The following is a 20,243-nucleotide window of genomic DNA, read 5'->3' on the forward strand; positions in this document are numbered from 1 at the left end:
ATTTTTAAAAAATATGTAATCAAAAGTCTTAAATTATTACGAGATTGGAAATTGCTCACAAAAACTTATTACTTCTTTGGATTTTTTAATAATGAGTTAAAAACAAATCAGTAGTTTTTCATAAGAAGCAAAATATGCTGCTTCTGTTCCTTTTGCCTTTAGTTATGCTGAATATAACAGTTGCCCATTTGGATGTTTGAAAACATAACTTATTTTAAACCACACAAATACGAAGATGTTTTTCTGGATTCATAATTATAAATTATCATTATGAAAACTCTATAATTGTAAAATTTTATTATAATTTTCAAGGAGAGAAAACAGATTTTTTTTTTGAATAAAAGGTGGTATATTTTTTTTTAAAGATGCTGCCTACTAGAATAGAAAAAAAAATCATTAGTTCAAGTTTAAAAAATATATAATGGCTAAATTAAATGATAATTGACACCTCCTCATTCGTATAATTCATTTCTACAAATAATTTAAACTTATAAAGTTTTTTTTAAATATAATCAATTCTTGATAACACAGACTTCAGTTTGGTGAAAGTTTTAATATTTCAAATAAAAAAAATTTCTTATTTATTCAATGCTAAAAATAAAGTCTTAATTTCAACCAATCGAGACTGATTTTGACTGCAACCTCAGATTGAAGTTGTTTTAACTGTTTAAATTTGATTGAAAGTGGTAAAACGAGGTTAAAACCAGGGTTGGGTTTTTGCCGTCAAAAACTGGTTTTTGACATGATAGTGGTAAAAACCGTGTTTTTACCGGTAAAAACCGTCAAAAACCTACTGTTTTCTTTCATTTATGGCATATAGCTGACAATATATTATTTTCACATAATTGCTTTTATAAATGAATGTTGTAAATGATTGCTATTGATTTTGCAATTATATACATGTATTCTTATAGAAGGATATACATTCATATGGAAATATTGTTATATACTTATTGAAAATAGTGATACTTTTATCATTATAGCTTGATTTGCAAAAGATTCAAAATTTTGCACTTCTTACTTGTTACAAATAAACAAACAAACAAAAAAGCTTGGAACTATTAATAAATTCAAGAACTAAAAAAAAGAATTTAAAATTTGGCCTTTCTTAAATATTAGAAATAAGCTAAACAAAACTTTCTAAACTTGTAACTGCTAACAAACTCTAAGTCAAGAATGACTTGACATTTTTCAGTAATGTAATATGCCAAACAAAATGATGCTTGGAAATGTTGAAAATTTTCTTTGGTATCCTAATATTTTACTTCAAATAGTATGTTTTGATATAATCATGTTGGGAAAATGCAAGAATCTGTTCTTAAATATCTTTTAACAACTTTTTTTCTAATTTTATTGCCCAGAAATTAATTTTAAATTATAAGCAGTTAAACTCAAATAAAAGTACAGTTTTACCAAAACTATGGGTTTTTGACGTATTTGACAGAGGGATTTTTGACATGACGGTAAAAACCATGGTATAAACCGGTAAAAACCTTCATGTGTCAAAAACTTGCCAACCCTGGTTAAAACTAATCCAAATACTTCTGAACAGTCTCAATTTTTCTAATTTTTTTTCGATGATAAGTTGCCTAATAAGTAAGGGAAGAATGTTCATAGTTACAAGAAGATTATTAGCATAAATATAAAATGTGTAGAAATTACATCTAATGAACTGTTGTGTCAGTTCTTCATCAATATAGATTATTGGCTTATTTTTTGTAATCCAAAATAAATTACAAAATTGTCTTAAGAGACAACAGCATAACTTGTTTTTTCAACTCAACAGAACTTACGTAAAAGAGTGTGTGCTAATGTCAAAAAATTACTTAAATGTTTATATTGCATCTAGATGTTATGACATTTCTTTAATTGGTATTGCTTTTGGTGTTACTTATGTTGTCATTTTTCAGCTGTAACTTAGTTTGAAGATTTGCTGGTGAACCACATTTGATTTGTGGATGATTTAATGAATTGAAAAAAAATTTTTAGTGATTTTTATGATTCATTAGTTGACAATTTAATAGGAATTTCTAAAACAGAATCGTTTATGAATTTACTATGGTTACCAAGCAAAAGGATGATGTTTAAATAAGGCTAATGGACAAAGGAACAAAATCTGTTTTAATAGAGCAAAACAATTTGGGATCTTTCAATTGGATTGTGTTAGTGGTCACTCTAATCGATAGCTCAAGGTTTATTTCGTAAATAAGAAGAACACTGGTATGCAATGGACTGTATATCTCTTTATTTTAAATAGCTCACGGACTACGTCCGCCATTTATGAAGTTCTCAAGGTATATATAAATCTTTCACAAAAAGGGTGGCGCGGCAGTCGCACATGCGCGAACATGCCGCCCGGCATTGCAATGTTTCAACATTCAATTAATATGTAATTTAACAAAGCACAATTTGCATTATTTAAAAAATCTTTACAAAGCATTTAGATGATAATTAGTAACATTGATACAAATAAGAAAAAACAAATTAATGATACTTTACACTGCAACCGATCTTCTCATACAACAAATAATCAATTCAAAATGAAATTAAACATAAAAATATTTTTATGATACAGGTAACAAGCATATTTTAGAAATAGACCTCCTAAGGGTCCCGTGCTGGGTTTTCACTTCTACAACTCTGATTTTCTTATCAGTGCCGTAAAACACTTTAATTATTCTTCCCATTAACCATTTATTAGCTTGTAAATTATCCTCAATAATTAAGACTAGACTACCGATTTTGACATTGTCCTTTTCGAATCTCCATTTGCCACGTTGCTGCAGTTCACTTAAGTAGCTTCGTTGCCACTTTCTCCAAATTAATTGTACTAATTTGGTTATTCTTTGCCACCTGGATAACCTATTTTCCTTTAAATTTGTCAAATCCGGTTCAATTATGGCGTTCATTGTTCTCCCTCTCAGGAAATGCGCAGGAGTTAAAACTTCTAAGTCGGTTTCATCCGCGGATAGTGGAGTTATCGGTCTACTATTCAGAATGCTTTCAATTTGAGTGGCTATAGTATGCAATTCTTCGTAAGTTAAAGAGGCATTACCTACAGCTCTTTTAAAATGGTATTTAAACGACTTAATTGCTGCCTCCCAGAGACCACCAAAGTTGGGGGCTCTAGGCGGGATAAAATTCCACTCTATGCCTTCAGCGGATAGATAGTTAGCCAATTTTTCATCAGGATTTTTGAATAAATTTAAACATTTTTTTAACTCCTTGTTAGCGCCAACGAAATTCGTCGCGTTGTCTGAAAACAGTTTGGCACATTTGCCTCTACGCGCGATGAATCTCTTCAACGTGGCAATTAGAGACTCGGATGTCAAATCAGAAACTATCTCTATATGCACTGCTTTAGATACAAAACATATGAATAAGCAAATATACACCTTTAGAGAAATTGCTTTTCTTTGATGTTTACATTTAATGAAAAACGGACCAGTTAGGTCAACACCAGAGCAATTGAATGCGAAATCTGGCACAACTCTTTCTCTAGGTAGATTTCCCATTATTTGCGTAGCAGCAATGGGTTTATTTTTAACACAAACAACACAATTATGAGTAATTCTTCTACATAGAGAACGGCCACACAAGGGCCAAAATTTTTCTCTTACACAGTTTAATAAACCATTTGGACCAATATGCAAATATTTAAGATGATATGTCGAAATAATAACAGAAGTTAAAGGACTATTTTTAGGGAGTATTGCAGGATGTTTTTTAAGAAAATTCAATTCAGTGTTACCTAATCGTCCTCCAACCCTTAAAATTTCATTTGAATCTAAAAGAGGGTTCAAATTTCTTATCTTACTCGTGGGAGACACCTTCCCGTGCAGTTTGAGACTCCGAATTTCTGATCCAAATTCTTCGTTCTGTATTACTCTCAACAGGAACTGCTCGGAGGCGTTGATCTCCTCATTGCTCAGAGGTCCTGAAGTTCCTTCAGTAGGATTTCTGCAATTCTTAGAAAACCTAAAAATATAACTTAATACACGCACTATAGTAAAATAATTATTACTCAAGCCAATTAGTTCATGCACAAAATTTTTGGATGTTAATGTAAAGGCTTTTAAGGGACCTTCAATGTCTAAGCTTGAAAGTTTTTTAAGTTCACTTTGGAAGACACTCGGTTCTTGCGACATAGGAAAGTTTTGGTTAGGATACTCATTGTCATAAAGGAAATTAGGGCCTTTCCACCATAAATTTGTCTCTAAAAGTTTCACAGGGTCCGATCCTCGGGATATCAAGTCCGCGGGATTCATCTCGGATGGCACATGATTCCATTGGGACTTTAGCGTCAGTTCTTGTATGAGTGCAATTCTATTTTTCACGAATGTCTTAAGACTCGTTGGCTCCTTTTGAATCCATGCTAGCACAATCATGGAATCAGACCAAAGGTAAACTTTGTCTGTTTGCAATTTTAATGCGGAAAGTATCTTTTTCATTAACTTGGACAACAAGACTGCAGCACAAAGTTCCAGTCTGGGGATACTTAGGGCTTTAAGTGGGGCAACTCTAGATTTGCTAGCAACTAATTTCACATTTATGTCACCTGCAGAGTTGAAAGACTTGCAGTAAACGACCGCTCCATAGCAACTCTCCGATGCATCAGCAAATCCATGAAATTCGATTGTTTTAGACTGTTCTATTGTAATGCACCTATCAACTTTAATGTTGTTCACACCTTTCAACGTGGAAATAAATTCGCTCCACTCCTGAGATTCCGCAGCAGGAAGTGGATCACCCCAGTCAATGTTCAATTTCCACAATTTCTGCATAAATATTTTGGCCTTGGCTATGACAGGGCCGGCTATCCCTAGGGGGTCAAAAAGTTTTGCAATGGTGGACAGAACTGACCGCTTGGTAAAAGTGTTGTTCTCATCCACTGATATTTTGAAGGTATAGCAGTCCTCTGATGGTCGCCAAATGACTCCTAAAGTTTTTGTTTCTTTGGCGCTCGAAAAGTCATAATCGTTTTTACTTGGTGAAAGTTCCGGATGGCTAGCAGACCATTTATGTAGACTCATACCGGCTTTATCGAGAATTGAAATCAGTTGCCGCCGTGTTTCCTTCGCTTCATCCAGAGAGGGTGCTGAATACAACACATCATCCATATAGAAGTTGTCACGTAGAAGAGGAGCTGCCAAAGGAAAATTTATCCCCTCATCAAGAGATAGCTGATTCAAACACCTTGTTGCTAAAAAACTAGCACTCACGGTGCCGTACGTGATAGTTCTCAATTCATAAGCTTTTGTTGGGCCATTCGCATGATCCTTCCAAAGGATTCTTTGAAGACAATGCTGCTTAGGGTTCACCAAAATCATTCTGTACATCATCTTTATATCCGCTTGAAACGCGTATGTGTGCCTTCGAAAGCTAATCATTATGCTAAATAAGTCTTCCTGTATCACCCCACCATTATATTGGATAGCGTTAAATGAGGTAGCATTATGCGTCAAGCTAGAAGCGTTGAATACTACGCGAAGCTTCGTAGTACTCTTCTCAGGACGATACACGCCATGGTGTGGCATATAATAGGAACTTTCCGGTTCTCCTTCATCTTTAACTTCACTCATGTGACCAAGCTTCTCGTATTCATCAAGAAAGTTTTTGTAAAGTCTCAAATGTTCTTGGTCCTTTGATAACCGATGCCACAGAGAATTCAGCCGTTTAAGAGCAATATCCCTTGACTCGCCTAAACACGAGGGTTCTTCCTTAAGGGGTATAGTTACTACGTACCTACCTTCTTTATTACGGAAATGTGTTTGCTCAAAATGTTCCTCGCAAAAGGTCGTTTCTTTACTTTTCTTTAACCCTACGTCTAAATTTTCAACTTCCCAAAAACTCTTTAATGTTTCGTTTAAATCATCCTCTAAAATTAATCCACAATGCACGTTGGTTGTAAGCGAATCAATTAAACTACCACTCGCTACGTATCCGAAAACGGTATTTTGTAGAATTAATTCTGATTCGTGTAAATATATTTGTCCCGACCGTAATAATTCATAGAATATCTCCGCGCCTAACAATACGTCAATTTTATCAGGAATGAAAAATGTTTCGTCAGCTAATCTAACATTAACAGGAACCTTAACTGCTGCATTAAGGAATTTCGACGGCGTAAAATCAATTATTTTTTCAACTACTAAAAAGGTTAATTCCTTTTCAAAACTCCTATCTCTATTTGAAATCGAAGTCCTAACACACCTATTTATATTCATCGTTGAATCATTCAAACAAGAAATTTGTGTGTTCATTTTTTCGTAAGGCAAATTAAGATTTTGTAAACAATTGCGATTAATCAAACATGATTGGGAGCCTGAATCTAGCAAGCACCTAACTTCCTGCCATAAGGAATTTTTTTCCTTAATAAAACACTTAGCCGTACTCAAAAGAACAGTTTTTGTGTTTAATTTATTTTTTTCATAACTGGTGGCGACTACAGACATATTTCCATTTGCGCCGTCTTGGGAGGAAGTAGAAGGGGGGATGGAATATTCAAAACTCAACTGTGATTCTTGGTTAACAATAGCGGGTGATTTATTATTTCTGTTTACTCTTGGAAAGTGGATCATTTTATTATGAGGTTTACCGCAAAAGCAATCCTTAAATTTGCACGTTTGAACGGAACATTTGGCGGATAAGCATTTAAAACATAATTTGTTACTCTTGACTACTTCTAATCTTTCATTAATGGACATATTTTTAAATTTCGAACACATATACAAGGCATGCTCATTAGATTTACAAATGACACATTTAGGATAATTTATTTCGGATAAAAACACATTAGAAATATTTTTATTAGAACGGAAGTCTCGATTCCTTTGGGAATGATAATTTATAGTATCTTGTTTTGATTTAACCTTGGAAGAAAGATAAATATCGCACTCTCTTCCTAGCTCTTGTGGTTTGAAAAATGATTCTCCCTGCCTTACTGCAATATGAGTCATTAATTCTCGGTCAAGTAGACCAAACATCTTATCCGAAATAATTAACTCGCATAATGTTTTAAAATCGCTAACCTTGCGTAATTGGCAATAGTATTCGAATGCTGCACTCAATCGTGAAGCAAACTGAAGATAACTTTCATGAGGCATTTTTTGCATTTTGTTAAAATTATTAATACATTCTCGAGGTGTTGGTTGAAATTCCTTCAACACGATTTCTTTAAGTTTATCGTAATCTGCTAATTCTTGTTCACTTATATAAATCATTAAATTTTTTGCTTTTTCACCTAACAAATTTAGCAGTATTTCGGATTTTAATTCTTCGGGCACATTTTTCGTTTTAAACGCTTTCTCGAGGGATTGGAAAAACAAATTAAATGCTTCAGGTTTAGAGGGAACGGATATGGTAAGGGTTTTTATACTTTTTATTAAATCTTCGAGACGGTGCGGCGGCTCTGGCTCGCTAATAGTTTCCGATTTCGAAGAATTGTGCGATTCTTTTCGCGCATTAGATAATTCAATTTCTTTCTCTAACTGAGCGAGTTTAATTTTTTCTAACTCTATTTTTGCTTGGTTATCTTTCTCTAACTGAGCTAATTTAGCTTTTTCTAACTCATAATTGTTTTTCTTTTCCTCAAGAATATTATCAATCAAACTCTGAACGAAATCACTATCGTTTTTATAAATCTCACTATTTTCAATTAGCTTCTTTATATCAATAACTCTTGCCCCTTCTTCAACTTTTAAACTTAACTTATCTTTTAATTCGTCTTTTTTTAGTTTATTAAGGGACATTTTTTAAACACACTAAAATAACTCAATGTAAATAGACAAACTGAATAACTCAAAGTAAATTTTGCACAATGAATGAAACAAGGGAAATTGCTCTTACCTCAGAATTTCGGCTTCTTTTTTATTGTCACTCACTAAAAATTTCACTCAAAGATAATATAAATTCCATTGTTAAATAACACGAGCATCGTACACATAGTTCGTTCGTTTCGGTATGCACTTTAAATGATTTCCATAAATCACTAATTCACTTCCGGGTGACTGGACCACATGTTAGTGGTCACTCTAATCGATAGCTCAAGGTTTATTTCGTAAATAAGAAGAACACTGGTTTGCAATGGACTGTATATCTCTTTATTTTAAATAGCTCACGGACTACGTCCGCCATTTATGAAGTTCTCAAGGTATATATAAATCTTTCACAAAAAGGGTGGCGCGGCAGTCGCACATGCGCGAACAGATTGTTTTCAATTTAAATAAAATAATTTGTTTATCATAAGAAGAAAAAATTCTGTAAATGAAAGAGATTGATGAGCAAAACAGGCAGGGAGGACCGTCTCCTTGTATATAATATTTTACATATTATTGTATAATATTATATAATTGTATAATATTTTGCATTCCATTTACATATTACATTTACATATATAATTGTATAATATTTCTCTTCATTCTGAATTGGAGCATAAGGCTTCTATCAAAGCTTTTCATCTCATTCTATTTGTGGTCAGATATTTTGCTTTTCTCCATGTTTTTTCTAGTGCTTTCAATTAGCTAACAATCGTTCTGCATCAAATATTTTCAGGTTTTTCTATTTCCCTGGAGGGTTCTAGTCAAAACCTTGTTTTACTTTAAATTTTCAATGTAACTAATCCTATTCCATTTCCATTTTTTAATTTCAAAATAAATGGGTTTCTGTTTTGCTTTTCTAAGGAATTCTGCATTAAAAATCTTATGGAACCACTTGATATGCAATATTCTTCTTAAACAGTTGTAAATAAATATTTGAAGTTTTTTCATGCTATTTTTATTGCAGTGCCATGTTTCAGATCGATATAGTAGGACAGATTTAACATTAGTATTGAAAATTTTAAATTTTGTTGAATTTGTTATGTTTTTGTTTTTCCAGAATTCATTGAAAATAGCATAACTGTGTCAGGCTTTGTTTAATCTAAGTATATCTTCATCTATTTTTTAAGAGTATGGCATTTAAATGTTTAGGATTAATTTTCAAAATTTTAGTTTTATTTTGGTTGATAATAAGCCCTGCCCTCTATGTTTAAAATGTTTGTCTGCATCTCGGAAAGTGTGTTGGTCAGTAAACATAAATCATGATTAGAAAGATATTCAACAAGGTTCCATCTTACTCTCCTTTTATTCTTCAAAACTCTCTTCATAATCCAATCAACAGCAAATAAAAACCCTGTCTGACACCTGAATCAACCTTAAGGGATTCTGATTGTTTGCGGGCATGGTTCACTCGTATATTATAATTTTTATTTCTGATAATGTTTAGAAAACATTCTGGAAATCCATAGTATTTCAACCGCATGCAGAATGTTACTCTGTAAACTGTCAAACGCCTTCTTAAAATCCATGAAATTTAATTATATTGTTTCTTATATTTTAACTGGTATTTATACTAGATAAAGTTAATATTTATATGTATTCTAACTTTTATAAAATTAAACTTTTTTTTATAAATCTTCTAGGGAGGGGCAAAGAAGAGCACCACCTGGCCCTACCTTGGCTACAGGCTTGGTACTAACTTTAAAATGAAATGATTTCAAATGCCATTTTGAGAAGGTGAGATTTTCTGTGTGTCATTCAGGAAATTTAGATCCATTAACAGACTCTTCACAAAAATCAAAACATTTAATGATGATTTTAACATAAAATGGGTCCTTTCACAAATAGTTTTAGCGTAAGAATGGTTTTTTTCACAAATTATTTTACCTTAAAAATAGACCCCAGCAAAATATATACTTTTAAAATAGACCCTCTGTAATCTTTTTCATTTTAAGAATGAAATTCACATTACTTATAAGCCTAATAAAATTGGTTTAGTTCAATTAAAATCTAATGACAATTCATATTGACTCCCATCAGTAATCATTGTACAAGTTTATGGAAGGCAGGACTGAAAATATCAAAACCAGTTTGATCTCCAGAAGAAACAGAAAGAATATAAACTCTGATATTATAATAAAATCCTCCAAATCTCATCAAGTTAAAAAATAAAAACAAATTATAATAATTACAGTTATACTCCTGTGTTACCTCAGACAATCAAACTGGATTTGATGTTTTCAGTCCCGATTCCTTAATCTTTCGGATTGCATAGTCAAATTTTATAAATTTACATACTTTTATTATTACTTCAAATTTATTTTTTTAAAATAATAAGTACATGCTAAAAATTTTTTAAAAATTAATTAAGCGGTTTTGGAGTTTTTCTGTGAATGAGAGAAAACATGAGCTGTAAAACTGAGATTCTTCAGATATCCTTTAGTAGCAAGTCTACACATGTGGGAGGCAATCCTTTTTTCTTGTGACAGTGGTCAGTCAATTAGTATCTAATTAACTAACACCACAGAAAGGACACATACACCTGACATAGAAGTAGAAGAGACTGGTAGGTTTTGGATTCGAGAGCTTTAAATAATCACTACCTCCCAGTTTGGCTGTAGGTGCACTATTCAACTCTTACTATAGTTTCAAAAGGAAATGAATCCTCTAGGACTCTTATCTATGTACGCCTAGATTTCCATACTTGATGTAGTGACCCAAAAAAAATTTCCAAGATCCAAAAGAATTTCAGAGTAATTAATAATAATTAAGAGTAATAGATTGATTAGTTGATTCCTAAACAGATTACGTTTATAAGTCACCACAATTTTTTTTTTTTTTTTAAACAGAGTATATTATAGCTGATATATTTTAAATACAAATAGGTGAAAATTTAAATATTTTTATTGTATGGCAATCTTTCTACACTATTTACAAATAATTATACTGAAGTTATTAAAAAAAATTAATTTTTAAGGAATATGTGGAATAGTTACTTTTTATTAATTTTTTGATGTAATTATACATTTCTTTCTTCAATTTTACAGCATGTTTGAAATTCATGTCACAATTGATATCTTCATTGATGAAAAATTTTTTTCTTCATTTTTTTTCCCCCACCAGATAAATTGAAAAGGTGACCCAAATGCTCACCCTTAACCCTTCATTTCCAGAATTTATAATTTTATCATGAGATTTTTTTTTTTACTTGAAATTTTGAATAAAGGCTTTAAAATAAGAAGTTAGGTCTTTGCAAAAACTCTTTGTTGCTGTATATATCAAATATATAGTATGTTGCACATTTACATTATGAATATGCTAAACGTATTGAATTGAATTCATGCATGAAAAATTTGGAAACTTCTTATCCTTCATGAGGTGAAGGTGCAACCTGCATTTATCACATTTGAAATATGTAGCTTTTACAGTTGATCATTTTGCTCCTTTGTCTAGAGACGTCCTGTTTCACAATGAGACTATTAACTTCATTTGTTGGACACTTGCTCAATATTTTAAAAACAGACAGGCTTGTTTCAAACATGCAACATCTTGAATGAGATGCTTATTCCATTTATAGTCAAATGCAGTTGTATTGAAATCTGTGCTGCAATTTTGCCACTGCTTGAAATGAAAGGTTAAGCAAAGCTAATTTTTTGGATTTTATTTTCAATTGCAAAATCTGTCAGAAGCACCTGAATTCAGGATACATGATAGAGGTGTTACAGCGCTGTCTCTAGATTCACTAAAGAATATCATCATCATGCTTAGGAAAAACAAAATGCAGCATGCAAATGAAACTAACTTTTAACATAACATTTATGAGTATTTTTACTACCAGTAATATTTTTTAGCAAATCACATGTCTGAAATATGGGTCTGGATGTGTCTTGGAAAACTCTGCTTAGTTGCAAAAGTTTTAGAAACAATTTTTAAAGTTCTTTGGAATGCTCTTTAATTGTGATGTCGTGGTTTTCTTAATCATTTCAACAACCTTAAACCTTGTTACTTCAGTAAATGTTTTGGTTTTAGAGATGAACCATATGCCTTATTTTTAAGATGAATCTTTTGCAGCAAATTTATTTCTGAAATTGAAAAAAATTGAAAATATGTTAATGACTAAGAATGTCAAAAGTGAACAGCATATTTATTATTATGTTAATGACTTTAAGAATGTCAGAAATGAACAGCATATTTATTATTCTCAAAGTTGTCTTTAAAAGCTGTTTCTGAAGTGTTTACAGCTGAGCACTGAAGTTTATTATATTAGTTAGAGGTTTCTTTGAAATATTGGGTATGTAATTTACTGAATATTTTCAAGAGATATTATATTAGTCCGAGAAATTAATAGCTGTATCTTGCTTCATTATTCTTTACTGACTTTGCAAAGTTACTTTTTAACATTTTATTGTAAACCTATGTTTCCTTGTTATATTAATATTATGCTAATATGATCTAGATAGTTGATAAATTTTAATGTTTCTTTCAGTATTTCACATCTGTAATGCTGCAATAGCTAGCTATGCATCAACACAGACGTCGAAAAAAAAGGCCTAGTTATGGTGTGAGAACTGTAGAAATATCTAGGGGGAAAAATGGATTTGGTTTCACTATATCAGGGCAAGCTCCTTGTATACTTAGCTGTATTATTACTGGAAGTCCTGCTGAAAAAGCAGGTTTAAGACCTGGTGATTTTTTAATAGCTGTTAATGGTCAAAATGTATCTAAAGCTCCACACGATGATGTAGTGAGATTGATTGGAAGTTCTAGTGATATACTAAAGCTGCAGATTGCTGAAAATTATTATTCAGATTCATCCGAAGAAGAATTTGTATCAATTGTTAAGCCAAGACCAAAATATCCAAATAAAATTCGTAATAGGCAGAATAATAGTGTTTCACGAGCTGAAAAAGTTGTTCAAGATTTGCAAACTGGAGCTCTATTTGTAGATCATATTCAAGGAAATGTAAACGTTGTTCCTAAGCCTAAATCCCAAACTACAAATCACTCTGGACCTAGTAAATCAAATAAAGTATTATTAGATTTGATCTTACAACAAAGGCTTCAGGAAGCTAATAGACACTCTCCTCAAAGCTTCGTTTCTAAACCTTTAAATGTTGCATCAGCATCTGAAAAATCGAAACAAAAATGTTTAAAAAAGAAAGAAAGTAAAGTATTAAAGTCTCGTAGTGATCCTGAGCATTTAAACACTTCATCAAGTTCTACAAGTGAAGTATTTCATTCTATTTTTACTGAACAAGATTTAAATAATATTCTTTATCCAGCAATCTATGCATCCCAAAATGAACAGAAAGATACACAAGATCAAGCTATTTTAAATGCTGTTGTTGGTTATTTAGGTACAATTGAAATGCCAAAAGAACCTCAGTTCCCTAATTCTAGACTACAAACTATACGCAATTGTATAAGAAGACTTCGAATCGAAAAAAAAGTCCATACGTTGGTCCTGATGTCAGTTTTCGCCGATTGTATTATTCTAATAAATCCTCAAGGTATTACTTTAGCAGAGTTTTCTGCTGATAAAATAACTTTCAGTGGTGTATATAGTGATGATAAAAAATTCTTTGGTCTTGTTACAAGCCATGGTGTTAATAATGAGGACTTTCAAGATGAACTAAATACATTAAGTAGTTCCTGTCATGTATTTATGGTAGATCCAAAATTAACTCCTCATCATCAACACATAAAACGAGCCAAAGCTTTTCATATTACATGCACTTCAGATCCCATAACTAATAAATGTAAAGAATTTCCTGAATCTGCTGATAGTATACTTCAAGCTGTAGTTGGATTGTATAGAAATAAATTAGATATTAATAATGATATTCTACATGGGTTAGAGTTTCATGTAAATATGTCTCCCCAGCCAAGCAACACTAGTAGCAATAGCAGTAATAGTGACAGTGGAATTGGTTTCCGAGATGAAGGTAAGTAATTTTTTTTTTCTCTAATCAGAATTATTTTTCTAAGTCAAAAATATTTCGAATTTTAAATATATGTTTTTACTGGGACTGTATTTTTTAAGTAAAAACTAGCTGTGACTATTGTGTTAGAGCTAGCATATAAAGCTATTAGTATAGTTATTTAAAAATAATGAATTTGATTGTTTCAGTTATAATTTTTATGAAATAGGTTGAGTGTAATGCTTTAAAAATAAAAGAGAATTGACAATGATTTCATCTTATTGTTAGGAATTTTCTTTTATAAATTTTTTAAGCCCAGTTTTTAAATCCTTTTCCATGTTTGTCAAAAGAAAGATTCTTCAATTATTTTTTATTTTTTTTAATGGCGGGCACTTGGGGTTTGTCCCATTGGCCACAGAAATGCAAGAACTGCTACTCTCTTTTCGTTACCCAGTGGGCACCTGTGGCGAAGCCACGGCGGTGGAGCAGCGTCGTCCACGACACGCAACCACAAACCTGTTTATAGGGCGGGTCACATTGACACACAAAGAGGAAAGGACATAGAACACAGAGAGAGAAAGAAACATCCATGCCCTGAGCAGGATTTGAACCCGTGACCAATGACTCCGCAGTCAGACACGCTAACCACTCGGCCACCTGGTTGGCTTGATTCTTCAATTAAATAATTAAATTTAAAAAAAAAAAAGTTCCTTACAGTTTTTTGAAGTTTTCAGTTTTTTTAAATGTTATTTTTATTGCATAAGTTAAAAAAGAATCCAGTTGTTTAATTTTTTATTGATATCAAGATTGTGACAGTTTGTCTAAAAATACCACAAATAAATTAAATTGTACATCTTTTTATAACTCTATTTTTAAGTGACAGAAAAGAAATTTGATAGGTAAAAATATAAATTTTTTGAAAGAATTTTTGGATTGATATAAGGAATAAGCTTAATTTGAGGGAAAAAAACATTTTTCTCTGTTTGAGGGAATAAAATTTATGCAGAAAATTTTCTTTCCCCACCCATATAGAAATAACTATAGATTGCCTGATGCAAAGCCTTTTTATCACATGACCAGAAAGTGACAAATTTAAACATATCTCTTTTATTTTGTAACTAAGCCATAAATGGAGACATTTATTTTTAAGCTTTTGCTTGCTTGCAGTTTTGTCAGCCGCCAAATGATAAACATTTTTTATACAGTGTTTTTTATTCACATTAAAGACAGTAACAGTTGCAATTTAAAAAATTTAGGTAAACAATTTACTGTGTGAAAATACTAATAAATGTATCCACGTTATCTAATGAATGTCATGTATTAAGTGTTGTTTTTAATGTTAGAAATAAGCAAGACCATCAAAGCTACCCATATACAGGGTATCCGCAAACCTGGAAAGTCATGAAATGTCATGATTTTAACTATTTTTTTAAAAAAAAGTCATGAATTTAGGTAGCCAAAAAATCTAATTATTAAACTGTAATTTACCCTCCCCCCAATTACTTGGCGTTCCGAATATCTGAATTTGTAACAAACTCCCCACTCACAGTCATATTTTATCAAAATATAAAATGTTTTTATGTTCTTTAAAAATTGCGTTCTTTTAAAAAATGAATGAAGAAAAAAAAATGTCATTTCTAGAGCAAATTATCTTTTAAATTTCTGTGATTTCAGAATTTTTATTATTTATTTTTTAATTTTATAAATTTAAAATTCTAGCTGAAGCAAGCCAGTGATTGGCGAATTATTTTTATTCCAAAATGAGAACAGAAAAATCAGAAGTATTTCTTTCCTTTCCCTTGAACAAGAAAAGTATCTTTAGAATATAACTCCGCAGAAAAAAGAAAAAAAATCACTTTTGAGCTATTTTATTGATTCAAATCTTTATTTTCTCTGTTTTTTAAATTAAAAATCTATAAATATGAAGATGCAGAGTATAACAGTTTTGGTTACACTATAATTTCAATTAATGTTATTATGATGCTTTTTTAAATTTACTCTTGTGTTTTTGTCAGAGGAAATAGTAACTTCGTTAAGTCATGAAAAATTCTTGGAATTAGTCATGGAAAATCATGAAAAGTCATGAATTTGAAAATCTAAAATGTAGCAGATACCCTGCATATATTAAATGTGATACATCTTAAATGAAGCCTTAACAGCACATTACTGTGTTATGTCTTACATCAAAGCGTATCAAGTTATGATATTTAATAACATGATTGAAGTATTTAAGATTTTATTTTATTCCAGGAAATGCAAGTGATCGTGTCTGTGTTGTAGATGTAGACAATTATCACCAATACAGTACAAATAGTCTTGATCGACAGGCTTTTTCAATACCTGGATTTGGCTTGCTTGAGTCACCATTAAGGTCTTTTTCATTGTCTCAAGATGGTCCTTTATTATCTCAAAAGTCAATGAATCCTTCACAAGCTCATGAAATGAGAGTGAATAATAATAAATCACCTAGTTGCCAATTTGATCGTCTTACAGTTAGAGCTATGCCAGATCCTGTGGGGTTTGAGCGCAATTGCAATAGTTTTAGTACCGATAATTTAGAACAAAATAAGTTGTCAATGACACAAAATAGTTTACAAAACCTGATGCAGTATAATCAAGATTCTGCTATCTGTTCTAAAAGTAACAAAAATGCTGCTAGAATCAGATTTTGTAATATTGATAGTTTAAATAAAGATTTATATGATTCTACAAAAAATTCAGTATTGATTGAATCTAGTCCAAATAAATTGAGTCCTAAAGTTTATGGGTTCAATTATTCTTTGAAATCTGGTGATGAGATGGGGTTTTGCAATACATCTGCAGATTCTGTAGGCTGGGAATGTACTTCTTGTAGCACTGAAGAATTGCAAGTTCAATCCAGGCATTTAATGTTTCATGAAGCTCAAGATACCACAGAGCAAGAAGAAGATGGTAGTCAAGATGTTCATCCTCCTACTCAAGAAGAAGATTCTGAATCAGAAATTCTTGCGGTATGTATAGCTATGATTTAACTCACATAAATTCTTAACCTGAACAATGTTTCAGACACTGGTGTCGTAACCAGGGGGGTCCGGACCCCCCCAATAATTGGGAAGGCAGGGTCCATTATTTTGAGCAAATATTTCTGTTTTGTTTCTATGTGTTTTACTCCCTTTTTTACGTAGTGCAACTTATTATATTCTATTATTAAGAGAAAATTATTTAAAAATAAAGTACACAAAAATTGCACTACATAAAAAATAAAACAAGTGCTTAGAGAATCTACAAGAATTGCAATCGACAGGGGACTAGAGAAAATCTTGAGTGAAGGATACCTTGGAAATACTTGGATACTATCTGACAGCCGTAGTTCAATTCAACACCTCAAAAATTGGGCCCTCATTGGAGATAAAACCAGTTTTTCGATCTTACAAAAAGTAAAGCTCATTACCCAGCAGCATGAGGTCCACTTTCAATGGATCCCGTCCCACGTCGATATCCACGGAAACGAGTTGACTGACACTCTTGCAAAGAAGGGACTAGACCATCCAGTCCCCTCCACCTCAGAGCTTACATACCTTGAACTTTTCGCAAGGCAAAAGGCTCAGAACAAACAAAAGTGGCTGCCTCCACCTACTCACTACTGGTATAAAGCAAAAAGACCTGGACTCTATCTCTTCCTGGTGACAGGCAGACCAACACTTGCTTATCCTGACTGGCCAGTAGACACCTGAAAAATCTCACTTTTTCTGCTAATCAAAAGATCTTTCCTCTTTGCCCTAAATGCAAACAAAACCAGGCATCACCTGAGCACATCTTGAACTGTTCAGGGCTGGACTGGAACGACATTCATTCCTCTCCCCTTTTAGTTTCAGACTTCCTAATTGTCAACGGATTTATTGATCTGATCTGACTCAGTCAGACTAGATGGGAATTGGCTACAACAACAAGAATTGTCATTGTTACCCTTTCCTTCAATAAGCAATAAAACGCTCTTTGCACCCATTCTTTTTCTCCATTGAATTAGCCACCAACGAAAAGTCATTTGATACCTCAAAAATAGCTGCCTCAGTTTACGCTATGGGACAATGTCTTTTGCATTTTGAAATTATCTTTATCTTATTTATGGCTCTGGACTCCTTTGCCATGTTTTAAAAATGTGGGATATCGACAGAACTATCTCTTTGTTGGCTATCTATTCATAAATTGCCCCAAACAGGCAGTTATGTTGAATTTCTAGGAAAACAGATCTATTAAACTTTTAGGGATTTAGGTAGAGGGAGACTCTTGTTGAAATTTTCTTTTTTTTTCTGGTGATTTTGTTAAGAGACTTTCTCTGATATATAATCATTTTAAATCTTCTCTTACAAGGTGCACACAGTTTTATTCCACCATAATTTAAATTAGCTAGTACTTCCAGCTGAAATTTTGCCAAATGTAAATATTCTGTTTACTTTTATTTTGTTTAATTAATTTTTTTAACTTAATATTATCTGCTGTTTTTTTTTCATCAAGGAGACAATCAATTTCCTGTAAGACATACAGTTTGCTTTCCAGCTTAAAATCCGTAAGACTTAGAAACATCAAATTATGAAGGTGTGTAGAAAATATGCTAGGAGTTAGAAAAAATACTAGAAAATACAGTTTGATTATTAGTTTTTTTTTATAATCGTTGAAAAACTGACTCAATTTTGAGACTATGTTTAGCTACGTAGCCTTGACATTTTAAAACCAATCCAGAAGACAAGGAAATTCCTGGATCAGTTCCCAGAGGTATTGAATTGTCATAAGAACTTGGAGGAGTTTATGACCCCGACAGATTTAATATGCACCAGTCACCATTTTACTCATGGGTATTATTCGGCCGGCTGAATTCGAACTTCCATTCTCACGAGCAGGAGTCCATAGCCCTACCAACCAAGCTATCGTGGCCAAGTTATTAGTTTATTTTATTACAGTCATTGAACAGCCCACCCAATTTCGAGTTTACGACTACTAATGTTCAGCTCCGTAGCCTTGTAATTTTGAACCCAATCCATCATACTAGAGAATCCAGGATTGGAAGAAATTTTTGCCTTCATGGAGGACGTTTTGATGGAACTCACCCGCATTTACGGTACATAGAGAGGAAGAACACAAGTGCCTTCCACGGTTTGCCTGACGTTAAAGGGACTCTAACCCATGATCCGCCTACCACAGAGGATATTTCACGTCAGCACTGCGGTCGGTAAAAGTTGGGTGTGAAATTCATATCGACCAACCATCACTGGGATTCGAACTCGGTGCACCTCATTCAAGGAGAATGCTCTATTCCTTGAGTCCATCTTCATTGAGTAATAACTCTGCGGCAGGTGCCAATTTTCTAATTTTATTAATTGGTTCCAATTTCATTGATTTGCCGAAATTTAGTCATCTTCAAAATGTAGATGGTAATTCAATCGTAATTTTTGTAGAAAAAAAATGGAAATAAACTGTTTTTCCTCTTATTCTGCAATAAATGCAGAAGCAACAACGAGGGTTAATGAGCGATAAGGAACAGGGAGCGGAGCCGTCCAGTTTTTTAAATAATTGTTAAATTATTAGTTTTTAACATGCATAATTTAAAAAAAAATAAGAAAAACATTTTTCAGTATTAATAAAAAGTAATTAAAGACTGTCATCAGATGGAAAAGAACCCACGATCTCACAGTTTTGTGTTAGATTTCATAATCATCAGCCCCAAATATATATACCTGCCTTGCGGATATTTTTTTAATATTTTTTTTTAAAATTTAATAAATTAAGTCATTTGGATACTTGACATTCTGAAAAAATTCTTTCCAAATTACAAATTTTAACATTTGTAACAAGTATCTTCAGTTCATTTAGAAGTAAACCATAATTCGGCTTATCTTATTTATTTTCAGCTTATGTATATGCACCAAAAATAAATTAAAAACTAGACTGTATATAACACAAGGACTGCAAATTTAACTGTCGGATATAAAACCTTATTTAAGATTGATAATGATAAAAAGATGAAAAATCTACATTCCTCTAATTAAATACTTTAAAAATAGTCTGCTTTTAGGTTATAATGTTCGTAATTACCTTAATAAACTTTAATCGTAATGTCGGGGTTTCGCCGATAGAAGACATTTAATATATCAATGAAACACACTAAAGCTTTATATCAGTTAGCAATTAGTTTCAGAATTACAACTATAGAATAATTATTTTTATGATAGAATGAAAGGTTTTAAAAGACAAATATTTGTTAATGTTTAATATTTAATCAAAGAAAAATCATAACCCATATTGAAATCTAACGAATAGCCCCTGATAAATTTTGTGACTAAAAATATTGAAACCTGATTGATTTCCGGATTTTAAAAACACCTTCTAGTTTTACTATTCAATCAAATTGGTTTCGATGTCTCTCATCCCACCTGTCTCACTAGTGATTCAGCACATTTTGATATCATTTTTGTTTCGTTCTTACTTAATATTAATTTGTTTGTGACAATTATGTTTTAAACACATTTTT

The 20,243-nt window shown here is 32.1% G+C and overlaps 2 protein-coding genes across 5 annotated transcripts in view; one reads left to right on the top strand and one right to left on the bottom strand.

Moving 5' to 3' along the window:
* Positions 1–20,243, top strand: part of LOC107439058 (regulator of G protein signaling loco) — an 83,945-nt gene that overhangs the window by 903 nt on the left and 62,799 nt on the right. For 2 of the 4 annotated variants that reach the window (XM_016051524.4, XM_016051523.4), the window contains exons 2-4: positions 9,461–9,554; positions 12,304–13,762; positions 15,989–16,728. In XM_016051524.4, the coding sequence (XP_015907010.1) occupies positions 12,337–13,762; positions 15,989–16,728 (2,166 nt within the window). In that variant the 5' untranslated portion in view covers positions 9,461–9,554; positions 12,304–12,336. Of the gene's footprint in view, positions 1–9,460; positions 9,673–12,303; positions 13,763–15,988; positions 16,729–20,243 lie in introns of those variants that run through there. The other 2 variants (XM_043054149.3, XM_087155876.1) reach the window with 2 other exon arrangements.
* On the bottom strand, positions 2,565–7,751 carry LOC122271792 (uncharacterized). Its single transcript, XM_087156037.1, has 2 exons — positions 4,045–7,751; positions 2,565–3,978 (listed from the first exon to the last, which is right to left on the bottom strand). The coding sequence occupies exons 1-2, from the start codon at positions 7,749–7,751 to the stop codon at positions 2,565–2,567; spliced, it is 5,121 nt and encodes a 1,706-aa protein (XP_087012163.1).

The sequence above is a fragment of the Parasteatoda tepidariorum genome, chromosome 12 (genome assembly GCF_982258835.1).
Source record: "Parasteatoda tepidariorum strain Cologne lab strain chromosome 12, Ptep-v5.0, whole genome shotgun sequence".
Taxonomy (NCBI): Eukaryota; Metazoa; Arthropoda; class Arachnida; order Araneae; family Theridiidae; genus Parasteatoda; species Parasteatoda tepidariorum.

Coding starts and splice junctions, on each gene's coding strand:
- LOC122271792 (XM_087156037.1), bottom strand. CDS start 7,751: ATGTCCCTTAATAAACTAAAAAAAGACGAATTAAAAGATAAGTTAAGT. Junction 3,979..4,044: donor TTAACATCCAAAAATTTTGT/GCATGAACTAAT, acceptor TTATATTTTTAG/GTTTTCTAAGAATTGCAGAA.